Below are 24,453 nucleotides of genomic sequence, written 5' to 3' on the forward strand. Positions count from 1 at the left end.
CATCTTCCGTCTGCCAGCCCCCTACAGCGCCGCCTAGCGCCGGGGGTGGGGCGGAGCCAGGCCTGGGCGAACTGACACACCTAGAGACATTGACTGACACCCAGACACCGACTGACACCCAGAGACACTGACACACACCCAGACACTGGCTGACACACACCCAGAGACGCTGACACACACCCAGAGACGCTGACACACACCCAGAGACGCTGACACACACCCAGAGACACTGACACACACCCAGACACACCCAGACCACTGACACACACCCAGAGACACTGATACACCCAGACATTGACTGACACCCAGAGACACTGACTGACATCCAGACACTCAGAGACACTGACACACACACACCCAGACACTGATACCCAGAGACAGTGACACATCCAGAAACATTGACACCTAGAGAACAGTGACTGACACCTAGACACTGACACCCACAGATACTGGCACCCAGAGATTCACAGGTACTGACACATACAGAAGTATTAGCACACATATACTAACACATACTGACACACAGAGACACTGATATACAGACCCTGACACACACAGAGAGACACACATTCACATGTGCAGACACACACACATGCACTGACTCATATACACACCGTTTCTCACACACTGACACACTCTCAGTGCACAGACACTCATGCACTCCATTGACACACAAGTGCACAGTCACATACAGACACTCCATTGACACACACACACCTGCACAGACACACTCACGTGCACAGACTCTCTCACACACACACTGACACACACACTCACAGATGCACAGACACACATACACATATTCCATTGACACATACTCACACATGCACAGACACACAGACACCCTTCATAGGCACACACGCATGCACAGGCTCACACACACACATCCACAGATACCCACACTGACACACACACTCCATTGACACACACACGGAGCCATGTGAAGCAGGGCCTCTCCAGCAGTGTGTCCGCAGCCCCACCTGCTCCATCCTCTACCAGCCAGCAGCAGCGCAGAGATAGAACAAGTGGCCATGTGGGGGCGAACGAGCAGGCGCTGGTGTCCAGGCTTAGTAAGTGGGGTGGTGGGAGCCTCTCTGGGTGGGGTGGGCAGGCAATAGAGGAGGAGGGAAGTTGGGGAGAGCTGGGCCCACCAGGTAAGCGAAGCTGCCAAGCACCTCTTGGCTGGGCCACCTGACTCAAAGCCTGGCTGGGAGGGGTGACAGGGCCAAGTCCCGGTTCCCTGCCCTGGGGAGGGGGAGAGGCCCACAGGGAGGCATTGACTGACAGGCTGGTGGCGTCCCAGGCCTGCACCACCCACCCTGTCACCATGACAGGGAGTGACACTGCCCCCCACCTCAAGTGTGAGGCTGCAGTTACCCCTCAGTATCACGCAAATACACCAGCTGGCACCCCCCAATACTCCCTCCAAGTGCACACACACCCCTCATGCACCCCCAATACTCCATCTTAGTGCACACACACCCCTCTAGCAACCCCAAATACTCCCCTCCCAGTACACACACACCCCTCCCGCACCCCTCAAATACACCTCCAACACCCTGCAACTCTACCTTACCAGCAGTGTCCTCTTTTTGGGAACTTGAATTATAGTAACCCTAAACTGGGGGTGGGGGGCATCAGGGTATTAGGGGAGGGAAGCTGAGTGGGGGGCAATCAGGAGGTTATATACCTACAATAATTTTATTTGACAAAGCCAAAGTTCATACTCTTTGTAAACTCAAAACAAATCCAAAACTTAAAGCAGTTGTCTAAAAGTGTTTTAATGCCAATATTTGCATCTATTTGACATTTTATTTATGTACTTTCTCAAAGTCTCCAATGTAATTTATGACATCTTTCTTGGGGGTTATTTTTAGCTTACACAGTGGCTTGATTTTATTTTTCATTTAATGCACTCAAAATATAAGCAATAGGCCCTTGGTATGTTACACAGCATTGGATGTGTTTGTTGAACAGGGCATTTGCGGCGTGAAAAATGTTTCTCTGGAGTCTTGACCTTTGACCCTTGACCAAGAAATTTGGACCCTGACAAAAATTAATTGACTACCCCATCCATCTGGATCTCTGAATCATCCTTCCAAAGAACAAGAGAGACCCTATTCCCTCCCAAGATCACTCTGGAAAGGGACCTTATACACAGCTGTCCCTCTTCCCCAAATTCCTGGCTAGCCCTGGTAGTTCGTTTGGACTACGTATCCCAGAATCCCATTGCTCTAAACTGAAATCAGCCTCAGATTATGGCCTTGTCTATACTGAAAAATTAGATCAAACTAGCTACATCTCTACCTTGATATAACGCTGTCCTCGGGAGCCAAAAAATCTTACCGCGTTATAGATAAAATCGTGTTATATCGAACTTCCTTTGATCCGCCGGAGTGCACAGCCCCCCCGGAGCACTGCTTTACTGCGTGATATCCGAATTTGTGTTATATCGGGTCGTGTTATATCGGGGTAGAGGTGTACTTCGCTCAGGGGTTGAAGCATTTACACTTGTGAGCAGGGTCGTCCCTAGCCATTTTGGTGCCCTACACCTCTGTGGAGGGAGGGGGCTGGCCCTGGCTTTGCTCCCCTGGCTCCCAGCCTTGGGCCTGGGGGGGCAAGGGGAAACCGCCCCCCAGCAGTCACCGGTGCCGGTGGCGCAGCTGGGAGCCAGCGGCGCGGAGCGGGCTGGGGCCAGGTCACTGCACTTACTTGCCGCTGCACCAGTGAGTGCAGGCCCGACCCCTGTTGCAGTCCTCAGGGAAGTGGGGGCGGGGCTGGGGCAGAGGTGGGGCTGGGGCAAAACAGGGGCAGGGGCTTTGGGGAAATGATGTGGGGGCGGGGCTGGGACGGAGCAGGGGTGGGAAGAGGCGGGGCTGGGGCGGAGCAGGGGCAGGGGCCAAGGGGAAGAGGTGGTGCAGAGGCTGTAGCAGTACGCAGCTGCGTATGGTGCCCCAAATTTCCTGGTGCCCTACGCAGCTGCATACTTTGAGTATGGGTAGAGACGGCCCTGCTTGAGAGTGCTGAAGTTCGGTTGACCTACCCCCCAGCATAGACACAGTCAGGTCAATGGAAGAATTCTTCCATTGGTAGGCGATGTTGTTGGAAGTGTAATTTCCTCCTTTTTAATCAGCTGTGTTTTATGGGGTTTTGTTTTAGCACCTTGAAAATACGCTTCGGTTCTGTGCTGTCACTGCCCACTTAGTAAGAACAGCACGGGACTGCAAAATTAAACACACACACACAATACTCTGGCAAACTAAAGCATTGATTTGGCTTCTTGGTCTTGTAATGTCACTGCATTGCTTGTAGAAGGGTGTAGGACGGGGCAGCAACAAGGAAGGGACCAGCATGTGCATGATCTGTTGGTTACACTTAGAGGTGGATTAGGGGTTTGTGGGGCCCTGGGCCAGAGCAAGTGGGGGCCCCACCCCACCACTTCTGCCTGCAGTCCCCCCCGCCTCCCTCGGCGCTCCTGCTGGGAGCGGGGTCGGGGCGTGGGAGCTTGCCAAAGAGTGCAATCGGCGCACGGAGGCTTCCCCAGCTCCCCAGCAGGGGACCTGGCGGGTGGGGGAAGCCCCCGCGCCCTGACCTTACTCTCCGGTAGGAGCAGCAGGAGGGTGGGGGGAGTGGGGTAAGCCCCCGCGCCCCAACCCACTCTCTGGCAGGCAGAGTGGGTTGGGATACAGGGGTGTGCATTTTTCTGGGGGCCCCCAATTGGCCAGGGCCCCTGAGTACGGGTCCCATTGGCCCAGTGGCTTATCCGCCACCGATTACACTGGAAAACAATTGCTTTTATGTTTTGCACATGCAGTCTTGGTTTCTCTCTCACCCAGAGACTCTGACAAGGAAATGCCTGCAAATGAGATGGCAGCTGAAGGCCCTTTGATCCCCCAGGCATGATGGGACTGGGATCAGAGGCTGCAAAGGGGCAGGCCAAGGATCACCGGCTCTATGATGTCTGGCTTTGCCATCCCTTTGAGAAAAGAACCCTTAGAACTTGTGTAATGGGGTGGGGCGGGGCAGGGGGGGGAAGACAAGCCAATCAGACGGCTCTGGGAGTCAGCCGCAAAGGAGAGGCAGTTGGCTGGACCTATTCCAGGTCTCCCTAAGGAGAAGGGAACAGAAGTCCTCCTGCACAGCAAAACAGACAGACCTACTTTGTAGGTATGTCTATGCTGCAAACAGGTATGACTGCAGCCTGGGTAAACATGACAGTGCTAGCATGGCTAAAAACAGCCATGTAGATACAATAACTCCTCGCTTAACATTATAGTTATGTTCCTGAAAAATGCTACTTTAAGCGAAATGATGTTAAGCGAATCCAATTTCCCCATAAGAATTAATGTAAATATGGCGGGTTAGGTTCCAGTGACATTTTTTTCACCAAACAAAAGACTATGTACACACATATACACAGTATAAGTTTTAAACAAACAATTTAATACTGTACACAGCAATGATGATTGTGAAGCTTGGTTGAGGTGGTGGAGTCAGAGGGTGGAAGGGGGTCGGCTATTTCCCAGGGAATGCCTTGCTGCTAAATGATGAACTAGCACTCGGCTGAGCCCTCAAGGGTTAACACATTGTTGTTAATGTAGCCTCACACTCTACAAGACAGCACAAATGGAGGGAGGGGAGACAGCATGGCAGCAGGGCTGGCGCTTCCACTAGGCAACCCTAGGCAGTCGCCTACAGCGGCAGGATTTGGGGGCGGCATTTTGCCGACCTCGGCGGCAATTCAGCGGCAGGGGTCCTTCCGATCCGCGTCTTCGGGGCGCTTCGGGGGCGGGTCCTTCACACTCTCTGGGACCCGCCGCCGAAGCGCCCCGAAGACATGGAGCGAAAGGACCCCCGCCGCCGAATGCTCTGAGGAGGAGCGCTGCTGCCTAGGGCGGCAAAAACCCTGGCACCGCTCCTGCATGGCAGTGGCTGCAAATATTGGAAACTGAAAGGGGTGATGAACCCACACTATCCCTCTGGAGCGCACCACTCCCTCCACTTTCCAAAGTGCAGGGGACGGGGGGTGCATGTGTGTGTGTGAGAGTGAGACAGAGAGACATACGCGTGTGCATGTGTGAGAGAGAGAGAGAAAGAGGGAGAGACACACACTGTGTGTGTGTGAGAGAGAGAGACACGCATTGCTCCTTTAAGTACACTGACCCCACTTTAAGTACACTGCCTTTTTAAGTAGATCAGCAAGTTGAGACAGCAGCTGCTGCCAGCAAGCTCTCTCTGTCCTGAGCCCTGTCATCCACCCCCCCCCCCGCTCTGTAGAGATGAGGTACGGGAGCAGGGGGAGGGGGACACCCTGATATTAGCATTCCTCTTCCCCTCTGCACAGCAAGCAGGATGCTCCCAGGAGCAGCTCCAAGGCAGAGGGCTGGAGCAGCACATGACAGTGGGGATAGGGACACCTGAACTGCCAGCAATTGATAGCCTGCTGGGCGGCTGCCACACAGGGAACTTAGGGGAGCTGATAGGGGGGCTGCTGGCACACCCTGGTGCCAAGTCCCACCAGCTAGCTCCAATGGGCTGCTCTTTCTGCAAGCAGTGAACAAAGCAGGCAGCTGCCAAACAACGTTATAAGGGAGCATTGCACAACTTTAAATGAGCATGTTCTCTAATTGATCAGCAACGAAACAACGTTAACTGGGACGACATTAAGTGAGGAGTTACTGTACAGGAGCCCGGGCTTCAGTGTGTGCTGTGTAAGCACACTGGGGAGGGGACCCTGGGTACGTACTCACAACACTTGCTGGTTTTAGCTACGCTAAGGTGGGAGAAGTTGGCATGGGTGTGTCTACCCAAGCTGCAGGCTGAGGAGCGATTGCAGTGTCATCGTGCCCTGTAAGAGACGGCTGCGGGACGAGTGGGCAAAGCAGAGCCAGGAGGGCCTCTCCCGGACACACCGAATTCCCCTTCCCATGAAGAGGAGTCTCTGCTTGCTGAACCATGTCCCGGCCAGGGAAGAGAGAAGTCACAACCTGCCACAGGAGAGACCTTCCACCCAGCCCCAGCTACCAAAAGCCAGCTGATGCCCCAGGGGACAGAGAGGGACTGGCAGCTGGGACCATCACCGCCTCAGCAGTCAGTTGGCAGTTTGCCTGCCCATGGACTCCAGAATTAAGGCCACTAAAATACCCGACCCCTGAGAGAGTCCCAGTGAAACGCCGCTTGACAACCTCAGCTGAGAAAGGTCACAGGTCAAGTCCTGCAGTGGGGCTGATGTGCTCCAGGCTGCAGGACCACCTGCTGCCAAAAGGAGGCTGCTGGTGGGATGGAGGTGCTCCATGCCCTCTCCCCGACCCCCCCCCCAAGTTGCAGAACCCTTGGCTCTCACTGATGAGTTCTGGCCTCAGAGCACAGAGATAGGAGGAGGCAAGGAATACAGGTTTCTATGGTGCCGGCCCCACACAGAGTATAGTGCTCTTTGCCTGTCCCCCTGCAGCATGTGGAATAGGCATTGGGCCCAATCCTGTCCCTAGTGCTGTGAGCAGGAGGAAGCAGGGTTTACACCCGCTAGCTGATTCGCTCTTGGTCCATGGAAGGGTTGCTCTGCCTTCAGGCTTCTCAGCCTTGGGCCTGCTTATCACTGGTTCTGGCTGGTGTGGCAGATTTCCCCTCTCTCCCTTGCTGCTAGAGTTGGCTCATTGCTACCGCGCCTCCTCCCTTAATGGTTAGGGAGCTCAGCTCGCATTCCCTGGTCACTTCTCATGGGCTTGGTTTCAAAGGCAGGGCCCTTCCTCACAATGCAAACAGGAAGCAAAGAATCTTGGGCCATAGCCCTCCAGCAAGGGTCCATATTGTCCATGGCAGCTGATGTGACTGTACAGGAAGTCTCCCTCAGGGCCGGCTCTAGGCACCAGCAAAACAAGCTGGTGCTTGGGGCGGCACATTTTTAGGGGCGGCATGGCCGGCGCCAGAATGCCGCCCCTAAAAATGTGCCCCGGCCGCCCTAGCTCACCTCCGCTGCTGCTGCCATGGCGCGCGAAACAGCTGATTCGCGCGCCGCTACTCGCCCTCCCTCCCAGGCTCTCAAGCGGCACGCGAATCAGCTGTTTCGCGCGCCGCGGCGGCTCAGGGTCTCCCTCTCCCTCCCAGGCTCTCAAACCTGGGAGGGAGGGGGAGATCCCGAGCGGCCGTTTCGCGCGCCGCTGCTCCCCCTCCCTCCCAGACTTGAGAGCCTGGGAGGGAGGGGGAGAAGCAGCGCCCGCTGCGGCCACTCGGAGTCTCCCCCTCCCTCCCAGGCTCTCAAACCTGGGAGGGAGGGGGAGACTCCGAGTGGCTGCGGCGCAGGCGCCGCTTCTCCCCCTCCCTCCCTCCCTCCTAGGCTTGAGAGCCTGGGGGGAGGAGGCAGGCCTGGGGATTTGGGGAAGGGGCGGAGTTGAGGTGGGGCCGGGGTAATTAAAGAACAGGGGGGGGGCAGGGGAGCAGCCAAAATTGGTTTTGCTTTGGGCGGCAAAAATCCTAGAGCCGGCCCTGGTCTCCCTGCTTTCGTATCATCGTGTTTCTTTTACCCCGGCCCACCAGAAGAGGCGATGGTGGTCAGCTAACATGAATGATTGTTATCCCCAGGCAGGGCAGCTCCATTCCTTGGCTTCCCTACCCCCCATCTCCCAATAGAGGAGTTGGTTTTTATTGCAGTCTGGGGAATTTGACTGCACCAAAAAAGACTGCAGCTCTGCCTGAAGATACATGTGAATCTTGTGCTTTAATGCCTGCTGAACCTGTGCTGGGAGGTGCTGAGCATCTGCCGCTCCTCCAGCCTCCAGCTCCCAGGACATGCTCAGCAGGAAGCAGTGCCTTGATCCCGGGCAGGTGGGAGGCCCAGCAGGCCTGGCCTGGAGCCTTTGCAGTAGGGTTACCATATTTTGTGCCTTCAAAAGGAGGACACTCCACGGGGCCCTGGCCCTGGCCCCGCCCCCAGCCCCGCCCCCTCCCCCTCCCCAACTCCGCCCCTCCCCAAAGTCTCCGCCCCCTCCCCTGCTTCCCGCGAACATTTGATTCGCGGGAAGCCTGGGCAGGTAAGGTGGGGTGTGGGGGGAGGAGGTGCGGCCCAGGCTGGCCCCCCCGGCGGCTCCAGCCTGGGTCGGCTCGGGCCCTGGGGTGCCGGCCCTGGCCCCCGGCCGACCACCCCCGGCCCGCCCAGCACTGCCGGCCGGCCCCCGGCGGCCCAGCACCCCCCCCGGCTCCGGCGGCCCAGCGCACCCCCCGGATCCCGGCCCCGCGGCCCAGCGCACCCCCCCGGCGGCCCGACCCCGCGGCCCAGCGCACCCCCCCGGCGGCCCGGCTCCCGGCCCGACCCCCCGGCTCCCGGCCCCGCGGCCCAACGCACCCCCCCGGCTCCCGGCTCCGCGGCCCAACGCACCCCCCCGGCGACCCGGCTCCCGGCCCGACCTCCCGGCCCCGCGGCCCAGCGCACCCCCCCGGCGGCCCGACCCCGCTGCCCAGCGCACCCCCCCGGCGGCCCGGCTCCCGGCCCGACCCCCCGGCTCCCGGCCCCGCGGACCCCCGCGGCCCAGCGCACCCCCCCGGCGGCCCGGCTCCCGGCCCGACCCCCCGGCTCCGCGGCCCAACGCACCCCCCCGGCGGCCCGGCTCCCGGCCCGACCCCCCGGCTCCCGGCCCCGCGGACCCCCGCGGCCCAGCGCACCCCCCCGGCGGCCCGGCTCCCGGCCCGACCTCCCGGCTCCGCGGCCCAGCGCACCCCCCCGGCGGCCCGGCTCCCGGCCCGACCCCCCGGCTCCCGGCCCCGCGGCCCAACGCACCCCCCCGGCGGCCCGGCTCCCGGCCCGACCTCCCGGCCCCGCGGCCCAGCGCACCCCCCCGGCGGCCCGACCCCGCTGCCCAGCGCACCCCGCCGGCGGCCCGGCTCCCGGCCCGACCCCCCGGCTCCCGGCCCCGCGGACCCCCGCGGCCCAGCGCACCCCCCCGGCGGCCCGGCTCCCGGCCCGACCCCCCGGCTCCGCGGCCCAACGCACCCCCCCGGCGGCCCGGCTCCCGGCCCGACCCCCCGGCTCCCGGCCCCGCGGACCCCCGCGGCCCAGCGCACACCCCCGGCGGCCCGGCTCCCGGCCCGACCCCCCGGCTCCGCGGCCCAGCGCACCCCCCCGGCGGCCCGGCTCCCGGCCCGACCCCCCGGCTCCCGGCCCCGCGGCCCAACGCACCCCCCCGGCCCCGGCTCCCGGCCCCGTGGCCCAACGCACCCCCCCGGCGGCCCGGCTCCCGGCCCGACCTCCCGGCCCCGCGGCCCAGCGCACCCCCCCGGCGACCCGACCCCGCTGCCCAGCGCACCCCCCCGGCGGCCCGGCTCCCGGCCTGACCCCCCGGCTCCCGGCCCCGCGGACCCCCGCGGCCCAGCGCACCCCCCCCGGCGGCCCGGCTCCCGGCCCGACCCCCCGGCTCCGCGGCCCAACGCACCCCCCCGGCGGCCCGGCTCCCGGCCCGACCCCCCGGCTCCCGGCCCCGCGGCCCCCCGCGGCCCAGCGCACCCCCCCGGCGGCCCGGCTCCCGGCCCGACCCCCCGGCTCCGCGGCCCAACGCACCCCCCCGGCGGCCCGGCTCCCGGCCCGGCACCGCGCGCCCGGCCCCGCGACCCCGGCTCAGCCCTCCCTCCCGATTTTCCCGGACATGCCCGGCTTTTGGGGGATTTCCCCCCGGACGGGGATTTGAGCCCCCAAAAGCCGGACATGTCCGGGAAAATCCGGACGTATGGTAACCCTACTTTGCAGGGAAAACAGGGTTGGTGCGGATATAGCCCTGCTCTGGTGCATGTAGACAAAGATCTACTGGTGACAATGGCTGCTGGGTCTGTTATTAATGTCTTGATGAACTGTGCTAAGTGGAAGCCATCGGTAAACATTGCTGATTCCGCTCAAACCCTGGGGAGCACTAACAGGAGACAGCAGGGCGGGATATGGGCCCCACGCACTTCTGCAAAACCCATCTGGCCTCCTGCATGCAGAGATTTTCAACAGGTCATAAACCAGCAGGGCTGACTCTGGGCCAGGGGGTGTCAAGTGCTTGTATAAACAGGAGTGGTGCAATCACTGCCCTTCCCTCAGTACTAACCATCAGCAGAGCCCCTGCGCCAGCCAGCTTGCTCCTGAAGAAAGCGCTGGTTTCCGTGCTAAATGTGGCTCCTGGGGAATGCTAAGGGAGTCTGCAGATCTCATCTATTTTGAGGAGAAACCACAGACTCCTTTTTGCCTGGTGGGAGGAACATGAGCCCCTTGCATCAGAGGGGGAAACCAGTGAGATCAGCCACAAAAAGCCAAGAGAGAGATGCAGAGGACAATACAGAAGTCAGACACTGAACCAAAGTCATTCTTCCAATTCAAGAGCTACCAGAAGAATCTGCGACGCCCGGCTCTCTCCCGCCGAACGCGCTGGGCGAGGAAAATGCTGCCTGTTTGCCTTCTTCTTGCTGCTGTATGTCTGCAGGGGAGCCTGCTGCAGGAGGCCAGGACCAAGGACCAGAGAAAGCCATTCTTTGAAAGGTTTAGGAGACTCGAGGAGCAGGTGAATATTCGTGACTCTTTGCTATTGAACAGACGGGGCCAAATCCTTCTAACTTCAGTAGGAGTCAGACCTACTTACTCCAAAGGGTCTGCAGTGTATCCCTCCGATATCAATGTGTCTACCCACGTGCAGGGCCAGCTCTAGGTTTTTTGCCGCCCCAAGCAAAAAAAATTTTGGCTGCCCCCCGTCCCAGCCCTGGGGTCCTCGCCGCACCCCCCTGCAGCCCCAACCCTGGGCTCTCCCCCCCGCAACCCACACTCCCCTGCTGCCCCAGCCCTGGGCTCTCACCCCCCCACCTACACCCCCCTGCCACCCCAGCCCTGGGCTCCCCCTACCCCCCCACCATTGCCCCCACACACACCTCCTGCCACCCCAGCCCTGGGCTCTTCCCCCCCCCCCGCCCTGCACCCTCCTTCCACCGCAGCCCTGGGTCACTGGTAACTCGCTCCCAGGGCAGGTCATTCAGCAGGAATTTTGGGTGTGCACAGAACACAGACAGGATTGGTTCCCATATGGTTACAGAACTGCAGTAAAGTGGAACAATTTTCAGCTTGTGTGATTGGAGGATATCTGGATGCATATTATAAGACTGTCATACATAAATGAGGAAAAGTTGAGGTGCCTTTATTCTTTTGTTCCACTCTTTCTTTCTAGGGGGAATTTGCCAATGCAATATCACTGTCTTCCTTTTAAACAAACAAACAAAAGGCAATGGTTGTTGAAAATAGCAATTCCAGTCCTAATAACCACTGGGAAGCATTTCTTGCTCAATTTTATCCTACTTTTCTATAGCAAGTTACAGTGGATCAGTATATTTGAATTGGGAGAAATGAAGTAACAGCCGCCCAGGGGATCGCATGAGCAAAGAGTCAGGGTTGCAGTGACCAAAGTGTAAATGATCCAGTTTCTACGATGTGTGCATGCATCACATGTACGTAGCGTCCCAAAAGCTAGAAATGGGAGAACACTGACTAGGTCATCAAATCCAGTCTCCAGCGAGGGCAGGAGAGAGTCCCCAGTCAGAGAGCGGGCTGAGTTCCTGGGAAGTGTCTGGGTTAGCGGCCTGCGAGCTATAAAGGGCAATGCAGACCTGAGTTACGGAGCATTTTGATATTATTTTGCATTTTCCAGCAGGCAGTCCTGTGTGAAGGCAATACCTGGTTTCTCTAGACTCCGTGGCACATGGCTCACCCAATGGCTGAATTTCAGCTGGAGAGGTCTGGTTATGTAGATAAGGGCCGGATTCCAGGCCCAACTCTGCTACTGCCACACTGGGGGGCCTTCGGCCCTAGATTCTGGCCCTGAGTTACAAAAGTCGCATCAGATTTGGGGTGCCTCAGGGTGAGGGTGCTCAGTGTGAGACCCCTTGGGGGTGGTTCCAATCTGCAGTCAGTGGGAGCTGACCACAACCAAAACAACCACAATTAGAGGCCCCTTGTGAAAGTTTAGCCCTTAATGCTTGTGTGTCAGTTTCCCCAGTGGTCCAAGGGTTGCGTAAGTCCCTGGGGTTGTGGAGGGTTGATTTGCCAGAGTTCGGCAGCCCTGCCCAGAAACGATCCCTGAGCTAAGTGCTGGGAATCATTCAGGATTCTGGGTGTTTTGCAGTTTCGTCGGTTTCAGGAGGTGACACTGCTGCGTCTCCAGGGGATCGCCGGGAATTACAACATTTCCTACAACATCGACACCAGGTTCCGGCTCCTGGCGGAGCAGTACGACACCGTTGCGGCTGCTCTCAATGCGTCACATGCCGCTCTGCAGGAGGACCTGGGCTCTTTGAAAACCTGGATGAAGAAGCTACAGAGAAGAACCAAAAAGCTGGCTTCTAAACTCTCGTCGTTGGCTGAGTCCCTGAGCGAAAGCCGCAAGCAGAGCTCTGGGGAGAGGCTGCAGCTGAGCGCTCTTCTGTCCAACCTAACCCTGCAGACTGCAGGCCACACGGCGGACCTCACTGCCCTGCGCGCCAGCAGGAACACCCTACAGAAAGAGCTGGCGAGCCTGCGAGAGGCCAGTCGGAGCCAGGGAACCAAACTGGAGGCTCTGGAGCAGCAGCTGAAGAACAGGCTGCACAAGGAGGTCCTGGCATCTGGGCACCATGAGCTGGCTGCGGCCCAACGACTGAACCAGACACCCCAGGACAAGCTGCCGGAGGCAGGGGGAAGCCAGGGACACCGCGTGAAGAAGCTGCATGCCAAGCACAAACAAAGGAAGAAGCTGGGGGAAAAGAGGCAGCAGCTCCTGGCCCAGGCTGCAAAGAGGAGGCTGCAGAGTAGCCTGTTCCATGGCAATAAGACCCTCGGGCAGGAGAGACAGCCAGAGACACCCACTGTGCCAGAGCCACAAGCTGCCAGGCAGCAGCTCCGCAGGGTGGCCAAGATCTCACAAGAGCAGCTGCAGTCACCGTCACCTGAGAAGCCAGGCACAAGTATGTTGAGATGTTTACATTCTCTCTGTCTCCCCAGCACACATAGCCACATGATGTTATGCTAGGGGGTGCTTTTGTAGAAGGAAAGCTCAGCCCTCCATTGCTTGCAGCGGGCCTTTGATCGTCAGCAGACCAAAACCCCTCAGGCTAGAGAGGTGCCTTTTCTTTGTCCCGGGAAGAGAGAGAGCTTGGTTGGACTCCTTCTGACCGTCCCCTGAACACAACACATGGTGCCAACAGACCATTCTCCCCACTCTGGGATTACAGCCTTCTCTTGCTGCTAGCTAATGTAGTTAGACTTGCATGTCGAATGGTAGCAGGCTGTGGTGTAGTGCTGAAAGTTTAGGATTCAAACTTTGACACTGATGCATGATGGGGAGCTTGTGTTAGTTGCACATAATAGAATCTGGCTTTATTTTGCCTTTTAAAAATAACCTAGGATATTACATACAAAAAATTATGTTAAAAGACGTACATTATTTAGGCTGCAAAATCTAGTTAGGAAATGCCAGGTCTGTGGTTGCCTTTGCAAACTTAATTCACCCCTCTGTCCATATGCCTTAGAATCTTTGATTACATGATTATGTACTATTTTTCTGCACATGGGGCCAAATTAAGGTTGTGTGGGCAACTCTAAATCTGATATTTCCTAATTTTCAAGTGCTAGGTTTTACAACCTGAAGAACGTTATGATAGAGGTGTATAAAATCATGCATGGGCTGAAGAAAGTAAATAGAGAAGTGTTATTTACCCCTTTACCCAATGCAATCAATAGGTAGCAGATTTAAAACAAACAAAAGGAAGTACTTCTTCACACAGTGCACAGTCAACCTGTGGAACTCATTGCGAGGGGATGCTGTGAAGGCCCAAAGTATAACTGGGTTCAAAAAAGAATTAGATAAGCTCACAGAGGATAGGCCCATCGCTGGCTATTAGCCAAGCTGGTCAGGGACACAACCCCCATGCTTTGGGTGTCCCTAAACCTCTGTCTGCCAGAAGCTGGGACTAGGCAAAAGGGGATGGATCACTTGATAAATTGCCCTGTTCTATTCATTCCCTCTGAAGCATCTGGCACTGGCCACTATTGGAAGACAGGATACTGGGCTGGATGGACTATTGGGCTGACCAAGTACGGCTGTTCTTATGTTCTTTTAACATTCTTTTTATACATAATTGTGCGCATGTGACACGTGCGATATAGGGCACATACGCTGCATTACAGCAGGTGCCTGGGAAAACCTTCTAGAGGTGATGGGCGCAACGTACAACTTCCATTCTAACTCCCCTTTTGTCAGCTGCTCATAATTTTGGCAAACAAATTCCTTTGGGGCTGAACTTTTCCATGGCCAGGCCTGAATTCTCAGTTGTGCTAGGGCACCCTTATACCATTCTGGCAGCATAAAGGAGCTGTGCGTCAGTGTAAATGTAATCCCCCAGCCCCCTTCAGGCCCCTTTACACTGCCAGAGTGATCTAGATGGCTGTAGTGTCAGTGAGAATTCAGGCCCTATGCACTGTGCAGAGATTTTTGGAAGGTTTCAGCAGCTGAGCTGGTCAGTTGTGTTGTCATTCTTAAAACACCAACCATAAATAAACCACCTTACTCATCAGAAAGGTTGGCCACACATCATCCAACAAGTGCTGGACCAACACTTCTTCTTTTATAGAGCAGGCTGGGTTTTAAAGCACCAGCCGAGCTGGCTGGGAATTGTGCCGGGGGTGGGGCGGGGTTGGAAGTTGGGAGCGTTGATATTTTCCCACATGCATTTAGCAGGATTTTCTATTGGTTTCTATGCTCCATCTCAGCCTTAGCCTCATTCTGATCCCACGTGCACTGGACAGTGCTGTTCAGGATCTCTCTGCTCGCCCTGACAGGTCTGAGACTGCTGAGTTCTCTTCCCCTCTGGCATTGACTGGCCTCAGTACTGCTTTGCAACTCTGCAGCATGTCCCCATCATCACGGAGCGAGGAGTGGAGAGCCCAGAGGGGGAAGAGTCTCAGGGGGGCTGTGCGGGAAGCCCTGGGGGAGAGGGGATGCTTAGCGGATGTAGCAATGGAGCCGGCAGGCTCTGCTGGAGAGGGTCACTCAGGGGTCTCACCAGCAGCATTGCTACGGGGGCTCTCCCTGGAATCCCAAGCTCAGGCTGGCTCTGTAAGGGGGATCTCCAGTGCACAAGGCAAGCTGCTCTCTGGGCCTTTCGGAATCCCGCTCTGCTGGGAGTGGGCACTGAAGAGGGTGGGCTGGACAAGAGATGGTGTGAGCTTCTCCCCTTCCCCAGTCCCTCCCCCTCTCCTTCTGGATCCTGCTCATGGACTCTGAGATCTCTCAGTTACTCTCCACTTCTGACCCCCATACATAGTCGCCCTTGCCCCCAGCCCCTGCTCTCCCTCCCTCCCCCGGTCCTCTCCCTCAATGGACAAGCCCCTGGCAGGATGCGCCATCCACCAAAAAACCCATCCCAACCACCCAGCCTCTGACTCCTGTCTCTCCTACTAGTCTAAGCTCCTTGAACGGAGTCTTTGCTGTTGCTGCATCACCTCTGGGCTTCTGTTCCTTCCTCAGCCTCCCTCATCTCTCTGCACCCTTGAATAATCAGGGTCCTCTGCTGCCTCCCCCTTGTCACCTGTATCAAGTTTAAACTTATTGTCCGGGCCTTTGGCTACACCAGAAACAGATGGCCTCTGGAAGGGCTGGGGCCAGTGGACAGGTGAGCTCAGAGGTAGCTATTCCTGGTGATGCTTTCTTGTTAGGATGCCTGCAGCCTTTGGGGATCTTTCTTTGGCCGCCTTGGCAGGGACTGAGAGATCATCCCGTCTCCCCAAACTCCTGAGCTATTGCCATGACCGAGCTGCGTCTCTTCTTTTGCATCCAAACAGGTGTCACACCCCTGTTCCCTCCATCCCCACGGCCTCTCCAACATCAAACAGGACCGTGACAGATCCGGCCAGGGAAGCTTTCCAGAGGAAGGGAAGGCAGCCGGCCGAGTGGAGGGTTCATTGAGCCAGTTAAACCCAGGAGGCTGGGTGGATCCACTGGCATGAGACTCTCAGATGAGGCCCTGCGCTGTCGCCCCAACTAGTGCAGCATCATTGTCAGTCAGAAACAGAGCAGGTCCGAGGGATTGTAGAGCAGCCACTGGATGGCACTGTTGCTCCACAAAGGTTCAGCCCCTGCCCTGCTCTGGGCCGACATCGGTGTGGTCACTGGTGGTGTTGCCATGTGGGTCCCAGAATCTTAGGGCTTGGCTACACTTGCGAGTTACAGCGCATTAAAGGAGCCCCGGATCCACTAGCTCACTCCCCGTCCACACTGGTAAGGCAGGTAGAGCGCTCTGACTCCACGGCTAGAGCGCTCCTGATACTCCACCTCAGCGAGTGGAATAACGTTTGATGCGCCCCTGCCGGAGTGCCGCAGCACCAGTGTGAAAGGGGTGTTGCATTACTGCGCTCTGATCAGCCTCCGGAAACATCCCATAATCCCTTAAGTCAAGTGGCCATTCTTGTCATTGTTTTGGATATGCCCTTTGAAAGCTCCGTTTGACAGCTGGCTGCTTATCTGCTCTGAGACAAAGCAACCATTACTGTGGAATGCTGTGTGTGTGAGAGAGAGAGGCGGGAGGGGGGGAGGTCTGCTGCTGTCTGAACTACAAGACAGCATGCTGACATGCTCTCAGCCCCCCAAAACCCACTCTCTCTCCCCCCACATACATACACCACACTCCTTGCCACGCTCCCCTCCCCCCATTTGAAAAGCATGTTGCAGTCACTTGCATGCTGGGATAGCTACCACAATGCACTTCTCTCTGTGGCCGTTGCAAGAGCTGCTAATGTGGCCACGCCAGTGCGCTGTCAGCTGTCAGTGTGGACAGACTGCAGCGCTTTCCCTACTGCGCTCTCCAAAGGCTGATTTAACTCAAAGTGCTCTACATCTGCAAGTGTAGCCATGCCCTTAGAGAGACATGGTGGGGGAGGTGATATCTGTTATTGGGCCCACTCCTGTGCGTGAGAGAGACAAGCTTTCAAGCCACACAGAGCTCTTCCTCTGGGCTGGAAAAGGCACTCAGAGTGTCACAGCTAAATACAAGGTGGAACAGATAGTTTAGCAGAAGTAGTTGGCACATATTGTAAGGGACCATTCAAGGGGATGTGGCCCGTTAACACCGCTGTAGTCATAGGACAAAAACGGGTGGGGGGAGAGGAAGAGCGAGGGGGGGGGATTAGTGAGTTACAGGTTGTTGTAATAAGCCTCAAATCCAATGCCCTTTTCAAGTCCATGATTTTTAGCCCCTAGCAAAGTTATGAATTGAAGCTCCTAGCACAGGCACCGACTTTCTGATTTCCACGGGGGGGGGGGGGGGGTTTCGACCCCCACTCCACCCCTTCCCCCAAGGCCCCACCCCAACCCCACCTCTTCCTGCCCTCGCTCTGCCTCTTCCTGCCCCTGCTCCCCCCCCCCCACAGTGCTTCCAGCCCGCCGGTGGGAGGGAGGCACTGGAGAGGAGTGGGAGGAGCTGATTGGTGGGGCTGTCGGTGTGTGCTGAGCACCCACTATTTTTTTCCGTGGGTGCTCCAGCTATGGAACACCCATAGAATCGGCACCTATGGCTCTTGTCTTTGGAAGGTGTGGTGCGGGTTTCCTTTGAGGACGAGGCCTGAGAGGTCAGACATGGAGTGATTGCTTTGTCGCCGGGTGGGGCGGGGTCTTTTGTGTAGATCAGTTGGAAGCACGAGTTCATTCCAGGGCATAGTGATTGTCTAGTTCCAACCACATCATTGTTATAACGTACACAGAGGCGTCATTCCCACCGGAGTGACTTTCTGAAGCTGCATGCTGGCTGTCCATCTGCACCTGAGCCTACACTCTCCTGGGCTGATGAGGTACAAGCTCAGGGAACTTCTGGCCGGCTCTGGGTTGTTGGCATGGCTCTCTGGGGATTGCTCTGTTGAAAACAACAGGCCCTCATTGAAATGCTGCAGTTCTGCGGGGGGAAGTAACAACTCAGCAGGGGTTTGCAGGACAGCTCAAGGCACCTGGGACCCCGCAGGAGACAACCAGACAGGTCCTGCAAGGAGGGTGCAGCCTCTTCCTGGGTGAATCTTTAGTGCAAATAACAATATCCATGGCTGCATCCTGTCTCCACCGGCCAGCCTAGCTCACTGCCTGCTGACGCTCGAGGTGAGGGAGAGGTTAGTGATAGCCATGCTACACTGTGCTGGTGGGGTTTGAGTGAGGGGGTGGGGCTGAGGGTGCTGCCCCCCAGCCAGCTCACTCACGTCACCCCCAGCAGTGCCATTCTGGGACAAGGACCGATAGCCCCAAATTCTGTGTCATGCAAGGTGCTGCCATGCCTGCAATTGTGCCTCCTAGGAGCGGGAGGGCGGCCTGGGGGCTCAGGCCCCGGCTGGGGATCAGGAGAGCTGGGTTCTAGCTAGGTCCAGCTCTGGCACAGACTCCATGGGTGACTTGGGGCTAGTCACCCACTGGCTGATTTATCTGAGTTGCGGAGCGGCCAGAATGACTCAGTGCCACTGAAAACCTGGCCCTTTGCCTCCCCGTGTGTCATGTTCATGAAGCACCTGGGATTCCCCAGATGGAGGCACTAGAGATTATTATCTAGATGGGGTGGGGGGGAAAATACGTGGGGCTGCCTGCAGGGCAGCTCCTATGACAGGTGAAAGGGAGAGTGCCTAATTGCGTGATCACTGTGCTCAGACAGCTGGGGGGCAGGGAGAGCTGTCCTTGACTGACCCTCAGGTACAGTGGGGTCACCAAACAGTAATAAGTCACCAGAACCAGATGGTATCACCCAAGAGTTCTGAAGGAACTCAAATGTGAAATTACAGAACTACTAACTGTAGTTTCAGAGTAGCAGCCGTGTTAGTCTGTATCCGCAAAAAGAACAGGAGTACTTGTGGCACCTTAGAGACTAACAAATTTATTAGAGCATAATCTTTCGTGGACTACAGCCCACAGGCTGTAGTCCACGAAAGCTTATGCTCTAATAAATTTGTTAGTCTCTAAGGTGCCACAAGTAACTGTAGTTTGTAACCTATCATTTAAATCAGTTTCTGTACCAAATGACTGGAGGCTAGCTAATGTGACACCAATTTTTAAAAAGGGCTCCAGAGGTGATCATGGCAGCCCGTAAGCCTGACTTCAGTACTGCGCAAACTGATTGAAACTATAGTAAAGAACAAAATTGTCAGACACATAGATTAACATTATTTGTTGGGGACATGGTTTTTGTAAAGGGAAATCATGCCTCACCAATCTGCTAGAATTCTTTGGGGGGGCCAACGGGCATGTGGACAAGGGGGAATCCAATGGATATAGTGTACTTAGATTTTCAGAAAGCCTTTGACAAGGTCCCTCACTAGAGGCTCTTAAGCAAAGTAAGTTGTCATGGGATAAGAGGGAAGGTTCTCTCATGGATTGGTAACTGGTTAAAAGATAGGAAACAAAGGGTAGGAATAAATGGTCAGTTTTCAGAACGGAGAGAGGTAAATAGTGGTGTCCCCCAAGGGTCTGTACTGGGACCAGTGCTGTTCAATGTGTTCATAAATGATCTGGAAAAAGGGATAAACAGGGAGGTGGCAAAATTTGCAGATGATACAAAATTACTCAAGATAGTTAAGTCCCAGGCAGACTGTGAAGGGTTACAAAAGAATCTCTCAAAACTGGGTGCCCGAGTAACAAAACGGCAGATGAAATTCAGTGCTGATAAATGCAAAAGTAATGCACATTGGAAAACATATTCCCGACTATACATATGCAATGATGGAGATCTAAATTAGCTGTTATCATTCAAGAAAGAGATCTTGGTGTCATTGTGGATAGTTCTCTAAAAACATCCACTCAATGTGCAGCAGCGGTCATAAAAACAAACAGAATATTGGGAATCATTAAGAAAGGGATAGATAATAAGACAGAAAATATCATATTGCTTCTATATAAATCCAGGGTACGCCCACAGCTTGAATACTGCATGGGCAGATGTGGTTGCCCCATCTCAAAAAAGATATATTGGAATTGGAAAACGTTCAGAAAAGGGCAACAAAAATAATTAGGGGTATGGAACAGTTTCTGTATGAGGAGAGATTAATAAGACTGGGACTTTTCAGCTTGGAAAAGAGACAACTAAGGGGGGATATGATAGAGGTCTATAAAATCACTACTGGTGTGCAGAAAGTAAATAAGGAAGTGTTATTTACTCCTCATAATACAAGAACTAGGGGTCACCAAATGAAATTAATAGGCAGCAGGTTTAAAACAAACAAAAGAAAGTATTTCTTCATACAACACACAGTCAGTCTGTGGAACTCATTGCCAGAGGATGTTGCGAAGGCCGAGACCGTAACAGGGTTCAAAAAAGAACTAGATAAGTTAATGGAGGATAGGTCCATCAACGGCTATTAGCCAGGATGGATAGGGATAGTGTCCCTAGCCTCTGTTTCCCAGAAGCTGGGAATGAGCAACAGGGAATGGATCACTTGATGATTACCTGTTCTGTTCATTCCCTCTGGGGAACCTGGCATTGGCCACTGTCAGAAGACAGGATACTGGGCTAGATGGACCATTGGTGTGACCCGGTATGGCTGTTCTTATGTTCTTATGGCAGGGGAGGGGGGCCAGGAGGTTGGTGAGCATGAGCAGCAGCCCCATGTGCTCGGGACAGGCAGTGACTGTGGCTCTCTCTCTCTCCCCTCTCCAGTTTGCAATGTGGATTCCATGCTGCTTTTCCCCAACAAGTCCACTGAAAACTTTGCCACCTTCGGCCAGGGCTTCCAGACCGGCCTGCACGAGCTGTCGGTCTGCAGCTGGGTGAGCACCCACGCTCGCTCCCTGGGCACCATCCTGTCCTACGCCACGGAGGAGAATGACAACAAGCTCGTCCTGCATGGCCGGAACACCGCAGCCCTGGCCTCCATCCACTTCGTCATCGGTGACCCAGCTTTCCGGGAGCTGCCGGTGGAGCAGCTCCTGGACGGGGGATGGCACCACATGTGTGTCATCTGGTCCTCCATCCAGGGCAAGTACTGGTTCTATGTGGACAGGAGACTGGCATCCACGGGCTCCAAGTTCCAGGAGGGCTATGAGATCCCCCCCGGCGGGTCGCTTGTTCTGGGTCAGGAGCAGGATGTGGTCGGGGGTGGGTTTGACCCCTCAGAAGCCTTTGTGGGACGCCTGAGCGGCTTTGCCATCTGGAACCGCACTTTGATGCCTGGAGAGGTGTCCAGCATAGCGATCGGGAAGGGCCTGCCCCGTGGCACCATCCTGAGGCTGGCTGATGTCTCCTCCCTGAATGGATCAGTACAGAAGGTGAATTGCACCTGCCTGGAACACTGTTTGTAAACCAAGCACGCCCCCTTCTGGGCTGTCCCCAGTAATACAGACTGTGGGCAGCCCAGAATCCAAATGCCAGGCAGTTATCGACATCAACCTGTGGTGCCTGTTAGCCAGAACACTTCCTCCGCCCTGCTAAATAGGCACAATGCCCTTTTCTCCATCGGATGAGAGCCGCGGGGCTCTACTGACACAGCCATCGCCATGGAGATCCCGAGAGGCATAAAAGCGTCACTCAATTCTTCCCATGCCAATTTAATGGAAACTTCTTCATGTGATTGCTCATGTTTCCTCATTGAGTCCAGAAATCAGTGCGGCCGTGTCGAGGGTCCAGCCATGCTGAGATGACTGTGTCCAAAGGGATAACCAGCCAGAGGTCAGCTCATATCATACTTCAGCGTCATATTGCTTTTCCTCCTGCAGCACTTTTCCAGACCCTTAGCAAAGACCCAGCAATCACTTCTCCCACCAGTGAAATGCAGCCAGCTCTGGGGAGGATTGGGGGGGGGGGGAAATGGCAGCTGTTTAACAGTGCACAGCAATACCACACACCAGATTAGGACAAGAGATGATAGCCTCAGGTGGGATTTAGCTAGAATGCAAGTATTCAAACTGGAACACAGCCACCCTGCACTTATGGAAATTGTCATGGAATTTTTAATTTCTAGCGATGGTCGGACCTTAGTCTTAGATCTCATCCAAGAGACAGCCCCGTAATATCTTGCTGGGCATGGGTGTGGCCCAGAGATGGAGGGAAGCGGGCTGTCTCCCACAAATACCGCTTCTGATAAGTCCCACTTTTCCAGGAAGGGCTCCCCTCCAAATACCGACCTAAGCAAACCCCACGGAGCTAACACCAGCCCAGCCCAAGGTGCTGTAGCCACATATAAGCACAGCACCCTGGGGGAAAGGCTCTTGGATTCTGTTTCCAACCTGAGGTGCAAATGACTACAGGTCTGTCGCATCTTAGGCGCATTTAACATGTGCTATTTCAGCTTTACGCGGTCGGCAAAAACGAAAAAAGAGGGAAAAATAACAAATACTGTTGCTATAGTGCGGGCGATTCCGCCCGCCATTACACTCAATGTAATTTTGACTATACGCGATTTTCGCTTTAGGCACTGACTGAGGAATGTAACCCCAGCGTAAGATGAGACAGACCTGTATTGCAGTTAGTTTTCACACTGAAATGACAATGAGGGAACTTGCCTTCAACACTTAATTCTTCCCAGGAGAGCCCAAGGAGGAGGGCAGGGGGAAGGTGGTCCTGGTAACGCAGCCCAGGCCTGCAGTCTAGGTTTGTGAAGTGCTCTTTGAAACATCAACAGTAACTGTGTACCAGACGGTACGTACCCTGGTCATAGAGGGTCAAGCTTACCCCTGGGGATGGGCTTAATGACTAACTCAAGGAACAGTAACAGAGTAGAAACCTCCACCTAAGCTTTCTCCCCAGGTTGGATTGTTCCTAGGGCTCCCTGCAAGACCTCCCTGGCTCTGCCCCGAGTTCCCTCTCCCTAAAGGGCCACGCCCCCTCTCAGAGTCCGATGAAGTTCAAAAACGGCATGTGCCGCAGTGAAGCAGCAATTCGTGCAGGGCTCTAACCTGGTTAACAGGGCAGGTCAACAGCCGATCCCTGCCTCTTTGTTCAGCCCTAGTCCTGGCTACATCCCCCCGTGGTGCCAAACACCCAAACCAAACGGCCTTGATCTAATCCTGAATGAGAGCTGGACAGTTAAACTGGACAGAAACAGCAATGGTGCCTTTCCCCTGGCCCAAGCTCTTCCTGTGAAACGGCCTCAAGTCTAAAGCGCCTTGGAGAGTCTGGCTGCTGTGGTTGCAGCCTCAAACAGCTCCAATAAGCTACCAACCTGCTCCAGTATAACAGGTACCCACTGCATCCAACTTGGCCTTGGGAAGCCACAGGAGTGTGTGGAGAGGGGAGTGTGGAGGCTCTGTGTGGGCTGGTGGTTTAGCTGAGGTACCTCCACAATAACCTGTACGTGGTACTGCAGCTGGCTGGAGCAATGCTGCATCTCTCTCGTGAACGCGAGGCCTGTGTCTCTTGCAGCTGGGATCTGGCAACATTTCAAATAAAGAAGGAAACAATCAAATGGGTCTGTGTGTAAAGCACAAACTGCCCAAGTAAACAGCAAAAATGGGGACAGGCAGGGGAGATTTTTAAAATCATTTCAACTTGAAAAGGACAGCATCAGCTTGACATTTAGTCAGTTTCAGAACATGCTGTCGAAAGCCTTTTGGGTTCTGTCCCCGCTGACCCCAGTGGGTTTCACTGCCACGTATTTTCTGCTTTAAAAGAAATTGTTTTCTCCTGTTGCTGGATGAAAATCTCACCCAGGCAGTCCTGGAAACTGACTGTTGTGGAACGGTGAAATTGATAATGCACAGAGTGCTGTCAAATGGACACTGTACACAGAACTGGGAAAATAGAAAAAAGCCTCATTTTCTGGCTAATCTCTCGCCATTACGGTGACATTAGCTGCCACTTCTAGCAAGCAGGTAAAACATTCAAGAGAAAAGTGATGGGTCTAAGTTGAGCATGTCCCTTTAATCATCTAAGGTGTTAGTAACATGCCCGAGAAGCGGTGTCTGCTTTTACATTGACCCTGCCCCTTTCCATCATGTTTACAAGCTTGAGGGTCATTTTATTACTAAAATCAAAAGGCCAGTCAGAGGCATGTTCCAACCCCAAGAACGTATGGTCATGGGCTAACTCCCCAGCCAAAGGCTCTGTCCTGCAAGGTGCTGGCTGGGTCCCTTTAACTCCTGTGAATGTCAGTGGGAAGTGAAGGCACCTGGCACCTCCAGAAATTGCTCAGCACTGTACAAAATCAAGCCCTAAGCCGTGTCACTGGCGGGTGCTTGTCAGGTGCCCCATATGGCCTGTCAGTGATATGATTCACTGATGTATCAGCAATGGGGGAAGATCATCAGGATGGAAACAGGCAGCAGTGACTGGGAATGACCCAAAAGACTTGGGGCCTTTAGTCACCATCGCTCCTGCTCTGCCACTGCTTTTCTCCTCTTTATTTCTCTTCTCTCCTCAGTGGCACTAGCTCAGCTCCCAAAACAGCGATTCTGCTCTGGCCCCCACATCCTGCCCTGCCCTGCCCTGGAGGCAGTGCCCCTTCTCCTACACTTTTATTAA

At 55.4% G+C, this 24,453-nt stretch overlaps 1 protein-coding gene across 1 annotated transcript; it reads left to right on the forward strand.

Moving 5' to 3' along the window:
* Positions 1-10,162: 10,162 nt before the first annotated feature.
* PTX4 (pentraxin 4) lies at positions 10,163-24,056 on the forward strand. The gene is made up of 3 exons (XM_054042410.1): positions 10,163-10,523; positions 12,129-12,945; positions 20,656-24,056. The coding sequence occupies exons 1-3, from the start codon at positions 10,287-10,289 to the stop codon at positions 21,294-21,296; spliced, it is 1,695 nt and encodes a 564-aa protein (XP_053898385.1). The 5' UTR covers positions 10,163-10,286; the 3' UTR covers positions 21,297-24,056.
* Positions 24,057-24,453: the final 397 nt, after the last annotated feature.

The sequence above is a fragment of the Malaclemys terrapin genome, chromosome 10 (assembly GCF_027887155.1).
Source record: "Malaclemys terrapin pileata isolate rMalTer1 chromosome 10, rMalTer1.hap1, whole genome shotgun sequence".
In the NCBI taxonomy this organism is placed as follows: domain Eukaryota; kingdom Metazoa; phylum Chordata; order Testudines; family Emydidae; genus Malaclemys; species Malaclemys terrapin.

Coding starts and splice junctions, on each gene's coding strand:
- PTX4 (XM_054042410.1), top strand. CDS start 10,287: ATGCAGAGGACAATACAGAAGTCAGACACTGAACCAAAGTCATTCTTC. Junction 10,524..12,128: donor TTAGGAGACTCGAGGAGCAG/GTGAATATTCGT, acceptor GGTGTTTTGCAG/TTTCGTCGGTTTCAGGAGGT. Junction 12,946..20,655: donor ACCTGAGAAGCCAGGCACAA/GTATGTTGAGAT, acceptor TCCCCTCTCCAG/TTTGCAATGTGGATTCCATG.